This window comes from Pinus tabuliformis, chromosome 7 (genome assembly GCF_031772625.1).
Source record: "Pinus tabuliformis cultivar Carrire ecotype Pingquan chromosome 7, CPIR1, whole genome shotgun sequence".
NCBI lineage: Eukaryota > Viridiplantae > Streptophyta > Pinopsida > Pinales > Pinaceae > Pinus > Pinus tabuliformis.
The window spans coordinates 1,002,432,003-1,002,455,635 of record NC_142293.1 but is presented as its reverse complement, the minus strand read 5'-3'; the positions used below and the strand labels follow the sequence as shown (position 1 = coordinate 1,002,455,635).

Sequence of the window (23,633 nt, the reverse complement as noted above, 5' to 3'; positions counted from 1 at the left end):
ATGGTGTCATCAGTGTACTTATTTGCAGTTTTTATTTGATCAACTGAAACCTGCACTTAACTAAGGAAATAGAACCAGTTACACAAGTCTACAAGACTACAACATGGCAGCTTAGTTTCACATGCATTCAAAAATCTGGAACACATATCCCCATATTAAACCACGTCCTAATCAGAGAGTTGCTATGATTGACAATCTAGGCCATGACATTGCCACATCACATATACACTACATCCACTTTAATTATAATTTCTTTCTGACGGGCCTTCCGCTGATTCTCGGAATAGATTTTCCAGACCCTCTTCTAGACAGATCTGATATTTCATTCAACTGGCTCATTCAACATTCCCTTCGGCTTCAGGAAGCTCATGGAATTCTGATAAATACATGCTAAGAAATGGAACCAACACAAATAAAAGCTCTCAAGGAAGGAAGGTTCTAAGCGCTGTTGAAATGACCCCTTGTATTTATCCCGTTGGGCTGCTAATAACTTTGTCTCTTTCAGAATCAGAAGATAAGTTTGAGAAGGAGGGCTGCCTCAAATGGCTTGACCGCCAGCCCGCCTCGACAGTTTTGTTCGTTTCTTTTGGGAGCCGCGGCACCCTGTCGGAGAATCAGATTCAGGAACTAGCTTTGGGGCTAGAAGCAAGCGTGCAGCGGTTCCTTTGGGTGTTGCGTAAGGAGCCTCCTCCTCCAACTGAATCCACGATGACTACCGAAGCAGATATGAGGGAGGTTCTACCTGAGGGTTTCGAGACTCGAATCCAGGACCGTGGATTTGTGGTGGATTCATGGGCGCCTCAGATTGTTGTCCTCTCTCATCCATCCACAGACGGTTTCCTTTTTCATTGCGGTTGGAATTCAACGATCGAAAGCATCTTACATGGAGTGTCAATGATCGCTTGGCCTCTCTTTGCTGAAGAGAGAATGAATGCCTTCCTTCTAATGAAGGAGATGAAGGTGGGCATTGAAGCGTAGAAGGGTGCAGATGCATTGGTGAAGAGAGAGGAAGTGGAAAGAGCGGCGAGGGAATTAATGGAAGGAGAGGGGGAATGGAAATGAAGAAGGGGATACAAAATTGAGGGGAAGGCCCATCATTGAGTGACAACTGTCTTAAGGATGGAAAACATCACGAAAATGGTTTCTAAAAAGCGCAATATTCTCAACTGCCTACGACATTCCAATAATCTGAACCGCCTACAACATTTTTCACCGACGATCTAATGGCTGGAGTTTATTCCATTGTCTAACAATCGATCTAAAGGGCCATAACGAGACAACGCGGCATTTCGGGGAGTTCCTTTCAGAGGGAACAAATATTTTTGAATACCTATCCACTCTTAAAACTATTTTGCAGATGGTGCAAGACTTTATGAACCACAACCCCATGCCAGAATTCAGAGAGTTCACTCACGCAGTTGCATAAGCATTCGTGCCATAATCCTAGATTTACTTCTCTGAGCCCATTAGACTTGAATGCTATTCTTCGACACAAAAAATTGCAGACTTTTTCATGCATGGAAAATATCAGTGCTAAATGGTGTTCAACATCCTTGTAATTATGATAAATTTCAGGTGATTGAATTATAATATAACTTTCAGGCAATTTAATTTGATTTGCAGATTCCAAAACATTTTAGTAATCAAATTTCCTTAATATTCTGCAATCTTGAATTTCATTACATGTGCTCTTAACAATGCTCAACAGACTTTGCTAGTTTCGATCAGAAGATTGCACCCTCACATTTCTTTGAAGGACCTCGATGAAATGGCATGTTTATTATTATTACTGGCAATGCAGTATCTATGGCGATATGGCCTCTTCTGTGAATTCTACTCGTTTACTGGCATTCCATTTTAGTTTCTCTTTGAACCATCTCAGCTCTATGGTTGTTTCCCATCGATAAATAAAATCCATGGCTTAAGGAGATTCTCATGATAGAGAAAAGAAATGAAAGCGCGAAGTCATACTTGACATACAGAAAATTAAGAAACCATGAAAGAAAAGAATTAAAGGAATCAGAACCATTATATAAATTTCCATTGTTCCATTACAGTTCAAGCAAAATGTGGCTTCTTGATAGAGGAACATAACATGCTGCATTCATAGACATTTAATTGCTTGCTTCCTGGACATGATTTCTCATGGATACCACTGTACTCAAATTGCAAAGGCAAAATACATCACAAATACACAGACAACAACTAAAATAAAAGAATCTTTAGCTCCTTATTGACCTACTACTACTCATGATGATCACCAGTGCTGTTGTTTCTGTAAAACCCCATCTGATCCTCTGAGCTCATCAAGAGGGACCGAAGAATCTCACTGCTGTCGCTGGAAGCCCACTCCATCGGATCCACAGAGCTTATGAGCGGCCGAAGAATCTCATGCACGACTATCCATCTGTTGCTGAAAACATCTGCAATCTTTATACCCACATAATTGACAGAGAAGGGTTTGTTGTCGCTCACAACCAGCGATTGCCCGTGGAGGAGAGTCTTCAGTCTTGTGCCCGCCGGAAGCTGCACCAGATCTGCCAAAGGAAGCCTCATGTTGGGAACCACATGGTATCTCACATTGTTCGAAAATTCTTGGCCTTGGCTTGAGAAAACGGAATCGTCGCTGAGAGTAAAGATGGTGAGGTTTTGCAGGCGCAGAAGCTCAGGGGACTTGATGCGCATGGCCAAGGCGAGGATGCTGTAACCGCGATCTCTAAGACTGAGCGCTGCATCTTGCAGCATGAAGGGCGTTATGACATTCAGGGGATGATCAGGACCAGGACTAGCTGATGATGATGGTGATGGTGACATCATTGCAGGAACAGGGGCTCCCGCAGTTGTGTCATAATTACTGTGATCAAGATCAAGATCAAGAAGCAGCTTGTCAACGCCATGGATCGCTAACAGCCCGTCATTGAGAATGTCAGGATGCGAGACAAGAACTCCATTAATGTACACTGGATGATACTTGGCCGACATCTGAGTGGAGGGAGAGATGGAATCTTGGCGGCCACCTCCGTGAGAATTACCTGTGACGGCGAGGCTGCAGTGGGCGGCAATGGCTTCTAGGTTTGTTCCGTTGGGCATCTTTTGCAGATCGGCGTAGGTGAAGAGGCCCTTGGCGATGTGGTGGGAGAAGGCCCATCATTGAGTGACAACTATCTTAAGGATGGAAGACGATCTAATGGCTGGAGTTTATTCCATCATCTAACAATCGATCTAAGGGCCCATAACGAGACAGTGCGGCATGGAGGGGGAGTTCCTCTCAGAGGGAACGCCTTACGGTGTAATTAAAATGAAAGAAAATTTGACTAGTGTAACCACGAAGTGGCCACGATGTGATAACTTGGACATCTGGTCCCCTTTTTCGGGATGTTGTTGCTGAGTAATTAATTTTGTTGTAGTGGCTCTCCTGACTTGGATGGGTGATGATTCAACTCTACACTGTTCATTCAATCCTCTTTTTCCTATTCCTCTTGGTAATCACACAAGTCACTCCATGCTTCTTCATGTGGAATATTAACCTTGATTAACCTACAGTATATTTGATCAGCTTCAGTGTACCGTGAAAAAGTGGTTTTGATTGTAAAAACTTGCTTCAATTCATGGTCGATATAGATTGGATTGCTTATAGCTTCCAACAATTCTTTTCCTGAAATGTTGCCTTTAATGTTGGAGAGATTCACAACATCCTAGGTTATGCCTTGGAGCCCCTTGACATAATCTTCTATGGCCATGAGTTTGTCATTAATGAAAAAAAGAGAAGGGAGAACTTTCTGTGTTAAAGGCTCAATTTTGTTGAAAAACATGTTCACTGTAAGCTCCAGATTTTGGCATTTTTCCTGAAGCTGTACATTCAGGTTCTTCTTAGTCAATACCTTTTTCACTTGTAAATTTTTTTTATGTCCTGTCTACTACTCCCAGCCCTTATAACTCATACTTATTCCTTGAATTAAGAAATTTAATAATTCTGTTGGTTGTTGTTGGCATGTCTCCCAGCTCTAGATTAGTAGATGAAATAAATTCTTTATATTTTTCCACTAACTCCTTCTCTTCAAATATAATTTGGATGCTAGGCCAAATTTCATTCATGCCATTGATGATGTTGTGCCAGATGATCTCTTTCACCCTTCCTAGAGCGTTACCAATGGATGACTCCTTTTCAGATTTCTGCAACTTTTCGATTAAGGTCCATACCCTCTGTATCTCCACTAAGTGTGTAATTTCAGCTCTTTTGATTTGGTCCCGCAGAACACTGACTTGGATTTCTAGTTTGTTGATATCCTCAGTCTGAAGATTCATGCTTTCAATGGACCTAGCTATTTGTTCTGTATTTCTTCCTATCCCTGTGGCAGCTGTTGCTGGAGTGGTTGTAGGAGTAGTTGCAAGGGGAAGAGCCTCCATAGTGGTGTTGGCCAACTTTTTTGCCTTTTCCTTCTCTTGTACCATCTTCTCCATCTCTGCTTCCATTTTTTTTATTTGGAGTGACTGCTCCATTATTAATTTGATCATTTCGGCCTTCTGACTTTCTGTTTCCTCTATCTCTTTGGTCAAGAGATCATGTGTTGTTGGTATTTTGATATGATTCTTCAAAGTTGCTATATCCATCTCCTTTCACTTAATTATTTCTTCTGCTTCTTTTATATCCGAGGGATCATATCCAATTCTCACTACTAAGTCTTCCAAAGACTTAATTCGATTTTCCTTTGATTAGGATGAAATATTTTCCATGTTTAGCAGAGATTGGGCATTTGACAAGGCCACCTGCATTTTAAACAAATTCATGGAGGCACTTGTTAGAGTAGAAGAGATCATTTTACCTATTTGCTTGTGCATTTCGAGTTGATCAATAGGATGAACATTCTTGACATCAAACTCAAAAGAGGTATGTTTTTAATCATCTGGAGTTTTAGGCTATGCTATCTGTGCTTCCAAGAATGCCATATGCATTTTTCCTTTTTCTGAATCAAATGCTGAGAGGAGTCTTCCTTGAGAAGTTTCACTTTGCTTCCAGAATTGAGCATAAGTACTCTTTTTCAACATCTCATTTCTAATCTTAATTTCCCTGAAAGTGTCAAAGATGGTCTCCTCCTTTTCTCCAGTTACATTGGTAGATGTGGAAACTTGAAGAGACTGTTGCCTTTCTGAGATTGGAGTGGCAGGAAGAGATTGACCTCTAGTTGGGGATGAATCAGGAATATCACTGAGATTAATGATTGTTTGCTGCGGTGATTCCTTGCCTATGTCCATGTGCATCCTGGCTCTTTTTCTAAATTTCAATTTGAATTCTTTCATAGAAGTATCATTCCCTGGTGACTGATCTTCTCTTGGTCTTTTCCTAGTTGCTCCCTTTTCTTGTTCCTTTCCCTTGTCTGATGTGTCTTTTGTACTCTGTCTTTCCTACTGCCTAGGAGTCTATGCACTTGAAGAAGAAATTACTTGTTCCTCAACCTCTTGCAGTGTGTCAGGCATCCACTCAATCTGGTTCATAAATTTCTCTATTTTAGGCCTTTGAGTGTGAATGTAGGGTGTTGATTTGTTCTCTACCCTTTTCTTGGAGATGATGCCCCATGGGTCATAGGACCATGTAAAACTATGAGTGAACTTCATTTCCTTCAATTTCTTGTCTGCCTCTTCACCTGCTGCCCTGCTGTTGCAAATGAAAGGACCAATCTGGGATTTGATCCTAAATTGTGACTTTTTCTTTTCTACTACAAAATGTATTTCATCTGCATTGATCATCTACCTAATATATTCAAGTGCAAAGATCCTCATGGGGAGGAAATTTGGTAGATTGTAAGGAGCCAACTCACATCCATATGCTCTTAATTCTATGTAATTTTGGTACAAGTACCAATCTTCTGTTCTTGCTTGGTCTATCAACTGCATGATCCTTTTAATCTCTTCACTGATTCTGGGTTCTGCAGTCCCACTAAGGAGGCTCATAGCTGGGTAAACAAACATTTCTACAAATGTTTTGTAGGTGAAGTCCTTTTAATCTTTCATCACTAATGTTGTCTAGAAAATAACAGACTCGGGTTCATCTTCTTCATTTAACTTGTTCATTGTAAACTGAAATCTATTTGCCTGAAAATAAACAAACATATATACAAGTACTGAAGAGTACTGAAAAAACTTCCTCTGTGAGGAAATTTACAAATTTCTCATGGATGGCATCTGCCAATAATTGACTGAAATTGAATAGGACAGAGGGCTTTCATTTTGCTAATAAGATGGACAAGAAACCTATAATAGCCTCATCAAGCCATTGATCTGAATAATAGCCTAGAAAATATGAAAGTAACATGATTATGTGTCTGGTTCTATCAGGGAAAGTAGAGGAGTAATAAGGAGGATTCTTGCTAGGTAGTGGGGTTTGCTCAATCATGAAAATTTCTAAGGATTTAGCCCTTTTGGTGAAGTCTATCCTCTGATACATTTCACTGAGGATCTCATGGGAAAAGGGAGTGGTTCCTTCAATGATAGGAGCCTGCGTCATCTGAATTAGATATTTGGCATCAATCGTAAACAGTACGTCTCCTGCTGGGACTATCACTGCCCTTTACTATGGGTTATAGCATGAGTGGCATTTTCTGATTAGTTCTGTGAAACTATGGGTTTTTGGAAAGATATAGAAAGTCAAATTGGTGTCCCAAAGCCCTATGTCATCCACTTCATCAAAAAATTTGTCCTCCCACCAGTAGTAGATGTCAAATAGATCAAATTTTGAAAGTGTCTCATGTATTTTGAAGTCTCTGTCTACTAGCGGAATGTGGTCCAATTCCACTGGTGGGTGCACCATTGGATTGAACACCTCCTATTCTTTCCTATTTTTTGGCATGGTTGTCTTCTACAAATTTTAAACCTTAATTGTGTTGAATTTGCAATTGAACTGCAATAGAAAGGGATGAGAATAAATGGGAACTCAGAGAGGGAAAAAGAAAGGGAATGAACAGGAAGTGGGATTCAAGAAGGGGAATGTTTGATCAATGCAAAAAAATGGAGCCTTCTACAACTATGTTGTTTTTTTAGTGTGCTTGTTGCTTTCTCTGTGTATTCCTGAATGAATCTTGACTTGCACATGTAAGTAGACACAGCACATTAAAATTTGTAAATGGGTGGGGAATGGTGAATTTGTAGCTTTAGGAGCATTTCCGTTGGATTTCCCTGAAGTGGTGCGAGTCCATTGTCTAACGGTCCAACCAATTGAGTGTGCAACAACATAGCATGAGAATGGAGGTGATAGGCGGATGGGACAAAATGGCATCACAGGGTGGCGGGCTTAGTGAACGGTCATGACAAAGGAAGGTGGTTTGATGAAATGCAAAAACAACTTTCTGGGGGGCCCTTGGAGTGGTAAGTGGAATGAGAGGGGGGCATGTGAAATCCTGAGAGTGTGGCACATAAGTGGTCTGAAACCACTGATTTCAGACCCGCCCCCGGCATTAACCTTCTTAAGGTGAGGGGGGGCTAGAAAGTCATATGTGTCATTGGATTGTATGATGGGTGTAGAGATTAGATGAGAGGTGAGGGGTGGGTAACATTTCATGTGATGGGTAGGTGAGTGGTGGGTTAGGAAAATTAATAGGGGATCAGGGTATAGGAGTATAGGATAAAGTTAGGAATAATGATATGAGACCCCTTTCCCTTTTTAATTTCTTTTTCCAACATTAGGAAAAAACATGAGCTAAGTCGTAAAACTTTAAATAGATTTTCATGTCTTTTTCCTTTCTAATTCTTTTCAACCCACCTACTCTTTATTTTTCTAATCTAACATTTTTTTTCTTTTTGCATTGGCAAGGTGCATTTGGACTTGTAGACCCTTTTCACTTTCTCTTTTCATTTCTAATCTAGTCTATCACTTATATCTTCCATTGGTCTAGATTGAACAGTTGAACCAATTTCATTTCTACCGAGCCATTGATTTGCAAAGCGTAAACTGTGTGGCAGATATTTATTTTCTAACCTATCAACAAAAACTGAAATTTTTTCAATCATGTTTAGACTGTATGAATTGAACAACATTTGGGGTTTTCTTTTCTTCTCATTTTTTTTTTTTTAATTTTTCTTATACCCTCTTTTCATTTCTTTTCTTTTCTCTTTTTTTTTTTGTGAAATCAATTGAATATTGAAATCTATGATCAATTTGAAATATGAAAATTGTGAAATACTCAATCACCTTGGGATCTTATAAATTATAGGACCCTAACGGTGGCTCTAGCTAGGGATGGCACTTCTTAGTTTTAAGTTTCAACAACACATGACCAATAGCCTTGAGTCCCCCATATCTGCATTATCTTTAATCTGATTTCTTTTTTTCAAATGAATTATTCAACTAAAAACCTAAAATACTATGATATTTACAATGGAGTGAAGAAATTTGTGTGCTCAGGAAAAGTAATGCTTCAACATCATGCCATTGCTAGGACCTCTTGACAATTATGTTCCATCCAATTATTTGAGTAAAAATGAATTATTCCCTCTGGGAGAAGAAATAATATATGGACCCTTCCAAATATTTTCAAATTTTCCATGCTTTCCTTTATCTTCTCTTCTTAAGTCCCATTTTAGAACTTTGTCTCCCAATTTGAAATCATCAGCTTTGGTTCTTTTGTCAAAAAATTTCTTTATGTTTTCCTTGACTACCTGATTTATATTGTATACCTCTTCTCTAGTCTGCTACAATTGAATTGTATGATTTATCCTTCTTTGTATATCATTTGGTTCAGTTTGTATCTCTTGAATGATCTTCATGACTGGCACTCTCATGTAAGCAGGGAAAACTGCATCTATTCCATAAACAAGCTGAAATGGGGACATGCCAATGGATTTCTTTGTAGTCAATTTGTCAGCCCATAATGCATAGATCAATTTGTTATGCCATGACTTCTTATTGTCCTCCAATATCTTCTTAATGATGTTTACCAAACTTTTGTTTGAAGATTTAGCGAACCCATTACCTTGAGGGTAATAAGCTATTGAATGACCCAAAGAGATGTGGTATTTGTGGCAAAAATCCACCATCTTCTTTGATTTGAAAGTTGCAACATTATTAGCGATTAATTTCCTAGGACAGCCAAATATGGAAAGGATATTGTTTTCAAGGAATTTTATGATGATAGAATTAGTAGCAGCTCTTGAAGGGATGGCTTCTATCCATTTGATAAAGTAGTTTGTGGAAGTCAGGATCCATTTGTGTTGGGTAGATGATCGAGGATTAGTTTCACCAATCAAATCCAATCCCCACTGTTAGAAAGGACTTTCAACGGAGATGGGTTTTAGGGGAAAGGCTAATAGTTTTCTCTTCCCTTCAAAGATCTAGAACTTATGGCAAGCAGATACCATTTTATGGATGTCTAAGAAAAGTGTAGGCCAATAGAAACTAACCCTAAGGATTTTTTTAGCAGTTGTTTTCCAATAAAGATGGCCTCCACAGTCACCTTCATGGAATTCTTGCATAATTTTGTCAGCATCATCCTTTAACAAACATCTGGGTAAGACACCTCCAACATCTTTCCAACATAATGTACTATCAATCATGCAAAACTTGACTACTTTGAATTTTAGAAATTTGGCCTTTGTTTTGGATAATCTAGGAGGAGCATTCAAATTGAACAGAACATACAAAAGGTTTGCATACCAGAGAGAGTTTAGATATGCTTCGTCTATTGGTGGAGTCGCCATTTCCTCAAGATCATCTGAAGAAAATACCATGTTTATGTCTAATGCATTGAAATTTGATTTAGCCATCAATTTGGCTAATCCACGTCCTTTGATCAACTTGGTGGGCTTGATTTCTATATCATATTCCAGGATCACAGCAATCCATTTTCCTCTCTTCCCACCAGGTCCATTTTGTGTGAGAATATCTTTGACAACTATATTAGGCACATAAGCAATGATATGAGAATGTAAAATGTAAACTCTAAAATATTTTATTGCTTTGACTAGAGCAAATGCCTGCTTCTCCATGATATTGTACTTCAAATAATCATCTCTTAGAGCTTTGCTAAAGAATGCTATTGGTTGTTCATATCCTTCTTTATTTTTCTGTAATAGCACAACAACAATAGTATGTTCAGATGCAAAAGAAAAGATAATAAAATATTTTGTGAAATCTGGGCTGATCAAAACTGGAGCTTGTGTTAATGCATGTTTGACTAGATCAAAATATTGTTTGGCTTCAACATTCCATTTAATTTTTGTCTTTTTTGAGCATATTTGTTATATTTCTGAGTAGTTCAGCAAGATTTGGTATAAATCTTCTCAAAAAATTGATTTTTCCAATAAAATATTGAATTTCTTTCATGTTTCTTGGATCACTGGTTTTAAGTATACCTTCAATCCTACTAGGGTCAATTCTGATTCCATCTTTGGAGATGATGTGGCCTAAAAGTTTTCCTTCTTCAAGACCAAACAATGTTTGCTTGGGATTTAGTGAGATGCCAAACTTTCTACATTTTTTGAATACTCTTGTTAGATGTGCTAGGTGTTCTTCATCAATCTTTGAAAAAAGAGTGATGTCATCGAGATAAATCACAATAATGCCCAATTTCATCTGAAAAAACAATGTCCATTGCTCTTTGGAAAGTAGCACCAACATTCATTAATCCAAAGGGCATTTTCACATACATGAAAGCTCCCCTAGGACTAGTAAAAGCAGTTTTATTTTGATCAACATGATGCAGCAAAACTTGATTATACCCTGAAAAACCATCTAACAAGGAAATCCTACTAGAACCCACTACCCTTTGCAGTATATGATCCATCTTTGGTAAGGGATAGTTATCCTTAAGTGAAAACTTGTTTAAATTCCTAAAGTCAATACGCAATCTTATTTCACCAGTTTTCTTCCTTATAGGTACAATATTGGATACCCATTTAAAATATCTAATTGGAACTATGATCTTAGCCTCATACATTTTCTTGATTTCCTTTTCAACCAAGGGCATTAGGACAGGGTTTATCCTACGTAGTTTCTACTTAAATTGTGTTTGGTCTTCTCTGATTGGAATTTTATGCTGTATAATGCTAGTGTCATAAGCTTTTAAATCCTCATAGCTCCAAGAAAATACATCTATGAATTCTTTGAACAGAGCTATATACCTTTGTTTAGCTATGAGAGGTAGTGACTTTGAAAATTTTATAATTTTGGGGTTTTGTTCATTGCCTATGTTGCATTCCTTAATGTTTGTTCCTATTGGTTCCATTTTTTGGCTTTTTAGAAACGTCATTAAAGTCAAACAACTTTTCCAAAGGGGAAAACCCTCTAGGTAAAACATTATCTTTGAGTTGAAGTACTTTGAATTCTTCCTTTTCTAGATCTTTATGTATTTTAGTTTTATGTACAATTTTATTTACCAGAATTTTCCCATCAGAAACAATAGGTTGTTCTATACTAATATGTACATAAGTTTGACTGTTTAGTTCATCTTCCAGATCTCTGTTGTTATCCTCAAATCATCTTTTCATTGTAGAAAGCTCTCAATTTGTTTATCATTTACAAAAACCTGCCAGTATCTCATGTTATCAAGCACTCCAGGATGGTGTTTCACTTTAATTGTGTATTGTTTATTTGGATGAGGTAATTTACAGGTGCTGGATGAAAAAGCTAATCCATTGGCTAGGGAATTCTGGAGCCTAAGGATAACAACAAGGTCATACTCTTCAAATTTTTTGAGAAAATAAATCACAGTGTTTAGATATTCTCTCAATCTAGGATGTTTTGTAGAGTATTGTCCTTTAATTCGTTTCATGATCAGTTCTGAATCTACTTGAAGATAAATTCTTTTAGCACCTACTTTTTTAAGTAGTTTCAAGCCTAATAATAATGCCTCATATTCTGCTATGTTGTTTATACACAGAAAGTTTAATTTGTAAGAATGACCTTCAGCCTGAGTAGTTTTTGAATTGTACAACCAGACTCCTGCTCCTGATCCTGCTTTACCACATGAGCCATAAAAAGTCATATTCCAGAGAGGTTATGTTTCAAGATCCTGTTGGATAATGGGTATTTTGGTGTTATGTCCTTTATTAAGATCACTTTCTACCTAAATGACCTGCATATCTATGTCTCCATCATTGTACAATATGAAGGAATCAAGATTAGTATGGACAAAGTAGAAGGGGTAGTTGTCTGGCTTTTCTTAGCTACTCATCATATATTTCATTAAGGTTTCTCTATACAGTCTCCTTGGTTGGTCAAATACTGGTATTGTAGCATATATCATATCCATTTGAAGTGTTCCTTGTAACGTAACCGCCCAAGAACATGACAATAGCATACCATACTTAGGAGGAATGTCTACTACTACTATGTTCATCACTAAAATTTTTGTTGGTATCTAGGCTAATGTGACAAAGAGGTCCTTGATAAGACCTAGACACCTAACCTTTTTAGAGTCAAATGAGTATAGATCTTTGTATGATCTAGTGATTTCAAGTCCACATTTTTCCGTAACAGTCTTTGGCATGAGATTATGTGATGCAATTGAGTCCAGCATGGCATTATGGAGGATTTTGTCTTGAATATTCAGGCTTACATAAAATGGAGGAACACCTCCTTCTTGAGGTTTGTCATCTACTTCTGGTCTAAACAAAAGTTCAGGCTGGTCATCATTCAAGTTCGCTGTATCAGTGTTTTCTCCTATGTTGAGTATCTCTAGGACTTGAGTCCTATACACATTCTTGTTTATCAGTTCAGTGAGAGGGACAGAAATTTTGAGTTTAGCAAGTTCATTCTCAATACTAAATGGTGTTTGAGTTTTAATAATATTTGAGAAATCAACTCTTTCAGCCACTGCCTTGGTGACAGGTTCAGTTTGTTGAATTGTACTTGGGATATCATTTTGGATAGTTTTAGTAGAAACATTAATGGTTTTCTTGGTAACATTCTCTGTGTTTGTCTTTTTGAACTATTTAGATTTTTCTTAGAGATTTTAGCTGTTTTCTTGAGATTGGGCTTAACATTATTCTTCTTATTTGAGCTATCATTGTTTCTCTTACTTTTGAGATTATATTGTCTATGGACTTCTAATATGTCATTCTCAAATCCATGTTATAGTCATCAGACTCTTCAGATTCCAACTCTGTTTGAGCTAAGAATAACAGTTCATATTCTTCTTGAGTAAGAAAAATAGAACTATCGTCATTTGTCCCAATTAATTTAATTTGATTTTCCTTTACTTCTTCAACCACACCTACATCTTCATCAGCATAATTTTCTTGAAATGGATGCCTAGTTTGTTTATCTGGGCCTCTTTGATCTCTTTGTCTTATTTGTGGAGTGTTTCTCCTGGGATTTGGATTTCATATCTGTGGAACAGGTTCAGTTTCCCTAGGGACACTTCTCTCATTCATAGATATCCTCTCCATCATTCTTTCCATGGTCCTTACTAAAGAATCAATCTTAGCATCTATTGCAAAATTTGAAGCTTCTTCTCTTATTGCCACCCTTCTTTCAGTTTTCATCCTAGCTCTTTTTTCTTGTAAATTTGCTTCTACACTCATGGCATCTCTTTCCATCGATTCTAATGTTGGGGAATTCCTTTCCCTAAGCTGGTGGGACATATCTATATCAAAGCCATCTGGGAACTTTATCAAGGCTAAATCCTGAGGTGGTTTAAGATTTATAAGTATTGCATTATAGGTATTATTGAATCTAGCACAATAGTCTTGAACACTTTCACCTACTTCCCTTTTAATATTTTCATATTCTGATAGAATTTGTAGAGGGTTCTTTTTGACTTCCCATATATTAAGAATGGTTTGGTGGAATGAAAGGAGATCATTTATACTATTTGCAGTCAATGATTTAAACCATTTCCAAACTTCTCCTCCTAAAATTTGAGTAAACATTTTGAGCTTAACACTTTCTTCATCTACCTCTTGCAGGTCAAAAAAATCATTCATTTTATCGACATGTTGTTGGGCAGTTAAAGGACCTAACTCGTCAAATAGTGTGATTTTGGACTGATAAACTTGTGGCATATTGGCCAATGGTGCTGGCAACACCAAAGAAGAATACCTGGATGCCATGATTGGTGGTGGTGGAGGGCCACTTGAAGGAAGTTGAAAAATGGATGTGGTTGGACTAGTACTAGGTGGAAATGAGAGTAGAGGAATTTGAGTAACCTCATGTTCAAGGATAAAATAAGGGGTGGGAATTATGGAGGCAGTAGGACTTGGTGACTGAATATGTGTAGGTTGAGATGTGACGGAAGAAGCTACTATGTTTAAAGCAGTTAATTCTACTAAATGTTGAAGGTAAGAATCATCAATTTCAGAGGTGAAATCTATCACTCGATCTTGTAGAGTTTCAAAATGTTGTAAGAGTTGAAGATCTGATTCAGTTTTTGAAGAAATTTCTCTCACTGGGTTCTTTGGTAAGATTGGTGGATTGAAGACAATATGATCTTTCCAATTCTCTAATTTAGTCCTGAATAAGCCTTGTTCAAAATGTAAATCAAACTGGATATCTTGAAAGGTAACAAAATTTTCATGGAGTGAGTTACCTCTGTGAAGAAATCTATTGCTTGTCTAGCTATCAGTTGTAGGGGTATTCCTTAAGATATTTTCAGGATTGTCCACTATGGTAGGCGGTTTTGGATCTAGGTGAGATCTAGTAGAGATTATTTTGGGAGACAGTGTTCAGATCTAAAACATAGACAAATTGAATATACACAAGAGTAGAAAGGAAACCAATATTAGGAATAATGTTATCATTCAAAGCTTTTAACTAGGTACTCTAAATTCGAATGACAAATTTTCAATAGGTTTCCCAGTATGGACGCCACTATGTTATCGCTCTATGATTTTGAAGATTGGAAAGAAAAAATCATAAAGGATACATCAAACCACTTAGGAGTCTAGGATCTATCCCTCCTAGACTCAGAGAGGTCTCTCTCTATATATTTAAGATTTTAACTTTAGTTCCAGTGTTTCAAAGTGTTAGGCTAGATATGATAGTGAAAGAGGTTTATTACTTGATTGCTTGGTTGTTTTTTTGGTTGGGGTAGGTCATTTTTATATCCTTTCCATTGGGTTTTGGAGTCAAGGGTGGGGGGTAACATCAATTTTTCTAGAGCATTTGCAAGGAAATCTAACTATCTTTACTAGATCTTAAAGTTGAATGAAAAATAGATGACAGAACAGTGAAATTAGCAATGATTAAAAAAAAATTAAGTATTTCTTAACCATACATCAGAGGAAAAAATTTAGATTGTAAACACAGATAGAAGTAAGGTGCTCCAACAAAATATCTTAATATATAATTTATGTTTTACAATAAGTTTTAATGATGCATAATGAATAATATAGGAATATATTTGACACAAAAAGAAGACATCACCAGATTAAAAACAGCTCAAGTATCTTGCAAACGGTATTTTATTATTGATCCTCCAGCTCAAAAATTATAGTGCTCCAAAAGAAATATTGCTTAAAAAACTCGGGTCTAACCCCTAATACTTCCAATGCATGAAGTATTTAACAAAAACCTACAACGACTGCCTTGTACACATGGCAATTTGTTATTAATTACAATGAAAGAAAATTTGACCAGTGTAACCACGAAGTGGCCACGATGAGATAACTTGGACATCTGGTCCCTTTTTTTTCGTGATGCTATTGTCGAGTAATTAATTTGGCTGTAGTGACATTGCTGAGTTGGCTGGGTGCTGACTCAGCTCTACAATGTTCCTTCAATCCTCTTTGTCTTGTTCCTCTTGGTAATCACACGGGTCAACCCATGCTTCTTCATATGGAATTTTGACCTTGATTAAGCTACGGTATATTTCATTAGCTTTAGTGTACCGTGCAAAAGTGGGTTTGATTGTAAAAACGTGCCTCAATTCATGCTTGATATAGATTGGATTGTTGATAGCTTCCGGTAATGCTTTTCAAATAATGTTTCCTTTAATGTTGGAGAGATTCACAAAATCCTGGGCTATGCCTTGGAGCCTCTTGACATAATCTTCTCTGGCCTTGAGTTTTTCATTAATGACAAATAGAGAAGGGAGAGATTTCTGTGTTAAAGGCTCAATTCTGTTGAAAAACTTGTTCACTCTAAGCTCCAAATTTTGGCATTTTTCCTCAAGTTGTACATTTAGGTTCTTCTTAGTCAATACCTTTTCACTTGTAGAATAGTTTATGTCATGTCCGCTACTCCCAACTCTTCTAGCTCATGCCTATTTCTTGAATTGATAAATTTAATAATTCTGTTGGTTTTTGTTGGCATGTTTTCCAGCTCTAGATTAGTAGATTAAATAGCTTCTTTATATTTTTCCACTAACTCCTTTTGTTCAAATATAATTTGGATGTTGTGCTAGATTTCATTCATGCCATTGATGATGTTGTGCCAGATGATCTCTTTCACCCTTCCTAGAGTGTTACCAATGGACGATTCCTTTTCAGGTTTCTACAACTTTTCGATTAAGGTTTGTGCCCTCTGCATCTCCACTAAGTGTGCACTTTCAACTCTTTTTATTTGGTCCTGCAGAACACTGACTTGGGTTTCTAGTCTCTTGATCTCCTCAGTCTGAAGATTCATGCTTTCCATGGACCTGGCTAGCTATTCTGTACTACTTCCTATCCCTGTGGCAGCTGTCGCTGGAGTGGATGTACGAGTGGCTGCAAGGGGAAGAGCCTCCATAGTCGTGCTGGCAGAATTTGTTGCCTTTTACTTCTCTTGTACCATCTTCTCCATCTCTGATTCCATTTGTTTATTTGGAGTGACAGATCCATTATTAATTTCATCATTTCAGCCTTCTGATTCTCTATTTCCTCTATCTCTTTGGTCAAGGGATCATGTGCTGCAGGTATTTTGCGTTGCTTCTTCAAAGCTGATATATCCATCTCCTTTTACTTACTTATTTCTTCTCTTGCTTTTACATCTCAGGGATCATATCAAATTCTCACTACTAAGTCTTCCAAAGACTTAATTATGTTGTCCTATAATTGGGATGCAATCTTTTCCATCTTTAGCTGAGATTGGGCATTTGACAAGGCCACCTGCATTTTAAATAAATTCATGGAGGTACTTGTTAGAGTAGAGGAGATCATTTCACCTATTTTCTTGTGAATTTCCATTTGATCAATAGGATGAACATTCTTGGCATCAAACTCAAGAGAGGTATGTTTGCAATCAGCTGGAGTTTTAGGCTCTGCTATCTGTGCTTCCAAGAATGCCATATGCATTTTGCATTTTTCTAAATCAAACGCTGAGAGTAGTCGTCCTTGAGAAGTTGCACTTTTCTTCTAGAATTGAGCATAAGTACTCTTTTTCATCATCTCATTTTTTATCTTAATTTCCATGAAAGTGTCAAAGATAGTCTCCTCCTTTTCTCTAGTTACATTGGTAGATGTGGAAACTTGGAGACTGTTGCTTTTCTGAGATTGGAGTGGCAGGAAGATATTGACCCCCAATTGGGGATGAATAAGGAATATCACTTAGATTAATGAATTTTTGTTGCGGTGATTCCTTGCCTATGTCCATGTGCATCCTGGCTCTTCTTCTAAATTTCAATTTGAATTCTTTCATAGAAGTATCAATCCCTGATGACTGATCTTCTCTTGGGCTTTTGCTAGTTGCTCCCTTTTCTTGTTCATTTCTCTTGTCTAATGTGTCTTTTGTACTCTATCTTTCCTGCTGCTTAGGGTTCTGTACACTTGAAGAAGAAATTTCTTGTTCCACAACCTCTTGAAATGTGTCAGTCATCCACTCAATTTGGTTCATAAATTTCTCTATTTCAAGGCTTTGAGTGTGAATGTAGGGTGTTGATTTGTTCTCTACCCTTTTCTTGGAGATGATTCCCAATGGGTCATAGGACCATGTAAAATTGTGAGTGAACTTCATTTCCTTCAATTTCTTGGCTACCTCTTCACCTACTGCCCTGCTGCTACAAATGAAAGGACCAATCTCGGATTTGATCCTAAATAGTGACTTTTTCTTTGCTTCTACAAAATGTATTTCATCTGCATTGGTCATTTGCCTGATATATTCAAGTGTAAAGATCCTCATGGGGAGGAACATTGGTAGCTTGTAAGAAGTCAAATCGCATCCATATACTCTTAATTTTGTGTAACTCACATCCATATACTCTTAATTCTATGTAACTTTGGTACAAGTACCAATCTCATGTTCTTTCTTGGTCTGTCAAATGCATGATCCTTTTAATTTCTTTGCTAATTCTAGGTTCTGCAATCCCACTGAGGAATCTCGTAGCTGGGTGTTTGGAGCGATAAAAAGGTGTCTTTTAAACTCCTAATTACCTTCACATTAATTATCAACCCAGGGACGACTTTTTATTTCAAGAGAGTACTCAGTCTAAGGCGGCAATTTACTCAAGAGTAATTTTTTGTAGTATAGTGCTTAAAATGCAAAAGTAAATGAAAGCTGGAAACAAAATCTAATTGGAGCAACAAGAAACTGTAATGTTCTAAACTAAATCATTCACTCAAACAACCATCAATCGAGGATACAGTAGCAATAACTCATTCCTCTGGAAATTGATGCAACTGAAATCAAACTGGAACAAGACAATCAATCTGGGAACGAGGAAGAAATAACCCATGTTCTCTACAGTTGACAGTCCTGCTTTAAAGCAATCAAAAGGAAATCGATATTGAACTAAAGCTGCCATTGAAAGTAAACTATGAAAACTCTTTAAAAGCAAACTAGTACAATTAATCAATAGAAATGAACAACAAAGTAAATGGGTGCATGTCTACAACTTAACTACTTCAAAAGGCTAAATCACACTAAGCATTGCATCAGTCGAAGGTTCGATAGCAATAACCCATCCCTCTAGAAACTGATGGAAAGGAAATTAGAGCATGGACCATAGGTCTGGGAGCTAGTCAGCGACTGCTGAGGCTCACTGTAGCCTTAGACCTTCTCTCACACCAAACCAGCAAATGCAAGTAAATGGAACGGCAGAAAGTAAAATGGAACAACAAATCTAAAATGAAATAGCAGTAAATGGAACAGCAATCAAATATGAATGTACAACAATCCAAATCAAGCACGCAACACACTTATCATTAAAAGGGACAGTAATCTGAGCTTCGATACAATATTCATGAATCACGGCCATGAAATAATAGAACGACACTTCCAAATAAACATCAGTCATGATTTAAGAATAAATCATACGTTAGTACCAATTCAGGAATATACAACGCAGTTAACTTATAATCTGTAACGAACAACAATGCTATATGATTTTCCAAAATAAACAATAATGTGATGCATAGCATTCCCTGTTGTAAGTAACAATAATATTCAATCAAGTATAACAGAGCCGATATGTAAAATGGTAAAGTGCGTCAGATTACTGAACAGAGTAAAAGAAAAGAGATCAAACCACACATGAAGCATAAAGATATAATACAGCAGCAGCAGCGTACTCCACCAGAGGCTGGGCCCTTAGCCGCCAGCGGGTGCTGCTGGGTTACTTAAGGAACAAAGATGAATTGGCAACTAGATTTATATTAAAATATCAAAGCAGAGTTACAGTGGATTACAACAAGAAATCTCTCAATCTCTCAGCCATTATCCATTCTCTCTGCCATCCTCAATTCTGAATCTCTAATTCATCCTCAATTCCATCATTCGAATCCCTCTGAAATCACCCTGAAATCACCCCCCTCTCTGATCTCTGTTGTGATTTAAATAAAGAGAGATCAGAGAGCAGTTACAATCAAGATAAGTACAACATGATTTCTATTACAAAATTAGATTGTTTCCAACCAATTGATAAACAAGAAGATATATTTCCATCCAGCTTTCAACAAGAGCAAGGCGAATTTGGCTTTGCAGCTAAGATTTGGAGGACGGCCGCAACAATAAATCTCAGAAAATCGTGCTCAAAGAACCCTAGGTTTCTCCCAGTACGAGCTGAATTTGGGCAAACCGTTCTTTTAAAAAGTTAACTGGGCCTGTTCTGGACAAAACCCATGTTCCGGATTTTCCAGTTTCTGCTCCATTTGGTCAGAATCTCAACCGCAAAACCTTCACTTCTTATTCCAGCGAATTTCTGAGTTGACACTTTTAATTATCAAATCTTCAATCTGGAAATGATCTTGGAGGCTAAAAATTGTGAATAATGTTACAACTGATTTATTAAAACTATCATTGATAAAATCATGCATAATCATCAATTTATTAGAAATAAAGGAGAATAAATAATATTCATCCATAAGAGCATAAATCATTTATTAAATGGATTTAAATGATAAATTATAATAAATGACATGATGAAGAATAATAGAAATGGGTGCAATAAGTGTTCAAGAGTGATAATAATAATGGCATATTAATGGCCCAACATACCCCCACACTCAATATGTTGCATGTCCTCATGCAATGAAAACTGAATATATTGCATGTGCTCATGCAACCCAAAGACAAAAACCCATGTGTTAACCAGACAATAAAATATGTTCATCTCAGCTCATGAAATGGATAGAAAAAATGAATTCTTCCTTAATTAATGAATATTCACTTTTAGTAAACTTGATGAAGGCATAACAATTTTTACATTGACATTCAACTATATGTATATATGAAGTTGCAACAAAATATGATATAAGTAACAGCAAACTTCATTAACCATTCTATCAAAAACTATAAACCAACTTTTGTTGAAATTTGGCAAGTAAATTTATAATATATAAATGCCTTTATGATCCAAAAATCGGACTGTTTTGATGCACGGATCATGAAATATAAACAAAATGGCTGTAGGTGAGAGTGCATGATTTCCGAAATTTTATGAACCAATTTATCTTGAAATTTTCTAGGTATGTGTATTTTAATAGTATGTCTGTGTTTCCTAGAGATCACAAGAACTGAGTTCATAGTTTTAAAAATATTATGGAAATCAATTTCTACACTGAAATTGTATGCCTTAAATGAGAAAGAAAATAGAAAACATCCATCATGCATAGCAATTCCTCCCCCTCTTTGAAAAATTAGCATGCCCTCATGTGATGATATAAAACAAATAGAGGTGGTTGCTACTATCTGTTGAATTCTATGCTTGGTGTAAAACAACATGGAATAAGGGAGGTGTTGAGAATGAATAAGAATAGCAATGGATGATAAAGAATATGAATGACGTGGTCATAAGAAATAAATGAAGGAACACTCCCCCACACTCGGAAATGATATGCTGCTGAAAAAGGGGAAGTGGTAAAGATGTGAAATGAAGGATGATAAATAATGCTCAAAATGGATTTTCATTAAATTCTCCTAAATTCGTAATAAATTAGAAAATTATGCTATTTTACCTCGAGTTTTACCTCCAAAAAGAAAAATGTGAAATGACATATATCGATTGGCAGTTGTTGAAGCTGAGTTGGTGCGGAAAGTGATGCAAAAGGTGGAATCCAGGTAAGCACACCATGTCTGAAGAATTGTTCATGTTCGCGAACTTCCTCTGTTAAGTGCAATAGTGTGGTCATGCTACGAATAGAATTCTGCCCATACTTGTTGTGCTCCTGTAAACAAAGCACTATTTTGCATACAATGTTCTTGAATCCATAGTGTTAGCTTTGAATAGATGCATGCAAAAATGTCAATCAGAAAAACTTTGTATACATGCAATATTAATATTTGGTCAAATCAACAAGTTATGGCAAAGTGCAGTAATCATATCGCATGAAATCCCATAATGCATACATTAGCCCCCTCTAATTGGAAAAGGAAGTCCATGACCATAAAGCGTATGAGAGGGGTTATGTTGATGGCAAGGCATAGGAATGAACAATATATCAGTAAATGAAGCAGAGTACACTTATCAATAATACGACGGTGAAAGTTATGGTTATATTGAGAGCAGAGTATGTAAAGATAGTTATGAATAAGAAATAGGACGCCTAGGATTGATGATAAGTTATGAAAAAGAGAAAAAGAACAACAATATGCCAAAAATATGCTTTACTGATAGTATGCTAGCTGAAAATGATGCGATTGATCATAAAACAATTTATCATGCATAAAGGTTCAAAACAGGGAAAAAGTTAAGGAAATAACTTCTCTGATAAAAAGAAAAATAAGAAAAGGGTATTATAATAATAATTGACGATAAGATATAACTTCAATACCATAAGCAGAGCCGCTGCTGCCAGCAGGCATCCATAGCCTCGGCAGGGTTGCTTTTTAACCCATATGAGCCAGGATCCTCAATTTATAAATGGAGAGTTACAGTGTTGTTCTACAGAAGAGATCAGTGTGCTGACGTGGTAACCAGATAATCACACTGCCATTCACTGGGATGTAGCAAAAGTGATCAGGTCGGCTCGTGATGAGACCTCCTGTTCCAAGGATAATTTGGCTATCCAATGGATCATAACCCTGGTGTGGTGGCCATAATGGGAATGTCACTTTCTTACAACCTTATGAACATGGTAGGTTGGCTCGTAATGAGACCCCCTATCCTCCATCTGTGAACAAAATTTTGTTGTTATTACATATTTTTATGATAAAAAGAGGGAGGCTCAGTACTCCTTAAGAGCAGGGGTGGTGGAAGAAGTTGAACATGTCAATAGAAAAATATACCTGTAATCTCATTTATTACAGACAGAGAAGATTATAATGAGGAAGGGTGGAACCAGCATGGTATTAAGATGATCAATCAATATCATGTTCAACAGAAAACAATGCAGTAAAGTAGTATATAAATAATTGTGTCATTTTTGAAAATAAGCTATCATCCAGGAGTTGTCCTGTTAAAGATCATAACGTGAATGATATTAACTCGTTTCAATAGAATCCATAACTCTTGTCCTTATAAAAGTAGTGTACTTCATGCCATGATAGGGAATCAGTAAAATGTGGTTGAGATGAACTAGGAGTAATCCTACAAGAGGAAGGAAAGGGTTTTTCTCAAAAATATTCCCAAAGTGTTGCATTTTTTAAGGAACAGCAAAAACACTCAAAAAGTGGTGTTCCGTGTAGGGAACAACAAAGAAAATGCACACAAAAAAAGCAAAAATACACACAAAAAAAGTGTGAAAATGCAAATGCCGTTCCTTTGGAAAAAGGAACAGCAAAAGCTAAAAGTGTCATTCCTTTAGAAAAGGAACAGCAAAAATCAAAAGTGTCGTTCCTTTGGAAAATGAACAACAAAAACGCGAGTGTTGTTCCTTTGGAAAAGGAACAGCAAAAATGAAAAGTGTCGTTCCTTTGGAAAAGGATCAGCAAAAACGCAAGTGTCGTCCCTTTGGAAAAGGAACATCAAAATGAAAATGGTGTCCCTTTGGAAAAGGAACAGCAGAAACAACAAAAGTGCACACAAATGTTGTCCCTTCAGAGAAGGAACAGCAAAATGCACAAGCATAAAATGCAAGCATGCAAAGAAGTAATTCGTTGTTCACTGTATTGATGCTGAGGATGAGTTATACTTTGAGTGAAGCAACACCTGAAACACAAAATATAAGAGAAATTAGAAAAGAAACAACAAAAAACAGTATGTAAATAAATAAATTAAGTTACAACAGCTATGATGTTATGTCAAAAAAAATGATTTATTCGAAAAATGTTTTGGCAGCATGAAATGAATCTTCAAATGGAAATCAATTCTTCATTTCTTCTATTATGAATCCGTTGGGTAATGAGTTGGATGAAA

The 23,633-nt window shown here is 36.8% G+C and overlaps 1 protein-coding gene and 2 pseudogenes across 1 annotated transcript; 2 read left to right on the top strand and 1 right to left on the bottom strand.

Moving 5' to 3' along the window:
• Positions 1-453: 453 nt before the first annotated feature.
• On the top strand, positions 454-978 carry LOC149250968 (UDP-glycosyltransferase 72B1 pseudogene; annotated as a pseudogene).
• Positions 979-2,244: 1,266 nt separating this feature from the next.
• Positions 2,245-3,090, bottom strand: LOC149250967 (uncharacterized). Its single transcript, XM_089453802.1, has one exon. The coding sequence runs from the start codon at positions 3,088-3,090 to the stop codon at positions 2,245-2,247; it is 846 nt and encodes a 281-aa protein (XP_089309928.1).
• A 4,146-nt stretch (positions 3,091-7,236) lies between these two features.
• LOC149250966 (1-phosphatidylinositol-3-phosphate 5-kinase FAB1A-like) overlaps positions 7,237-23,633 on the top strand; it is a 28,870-nt pseudogene continuing 12,473 nt past the window's right edge.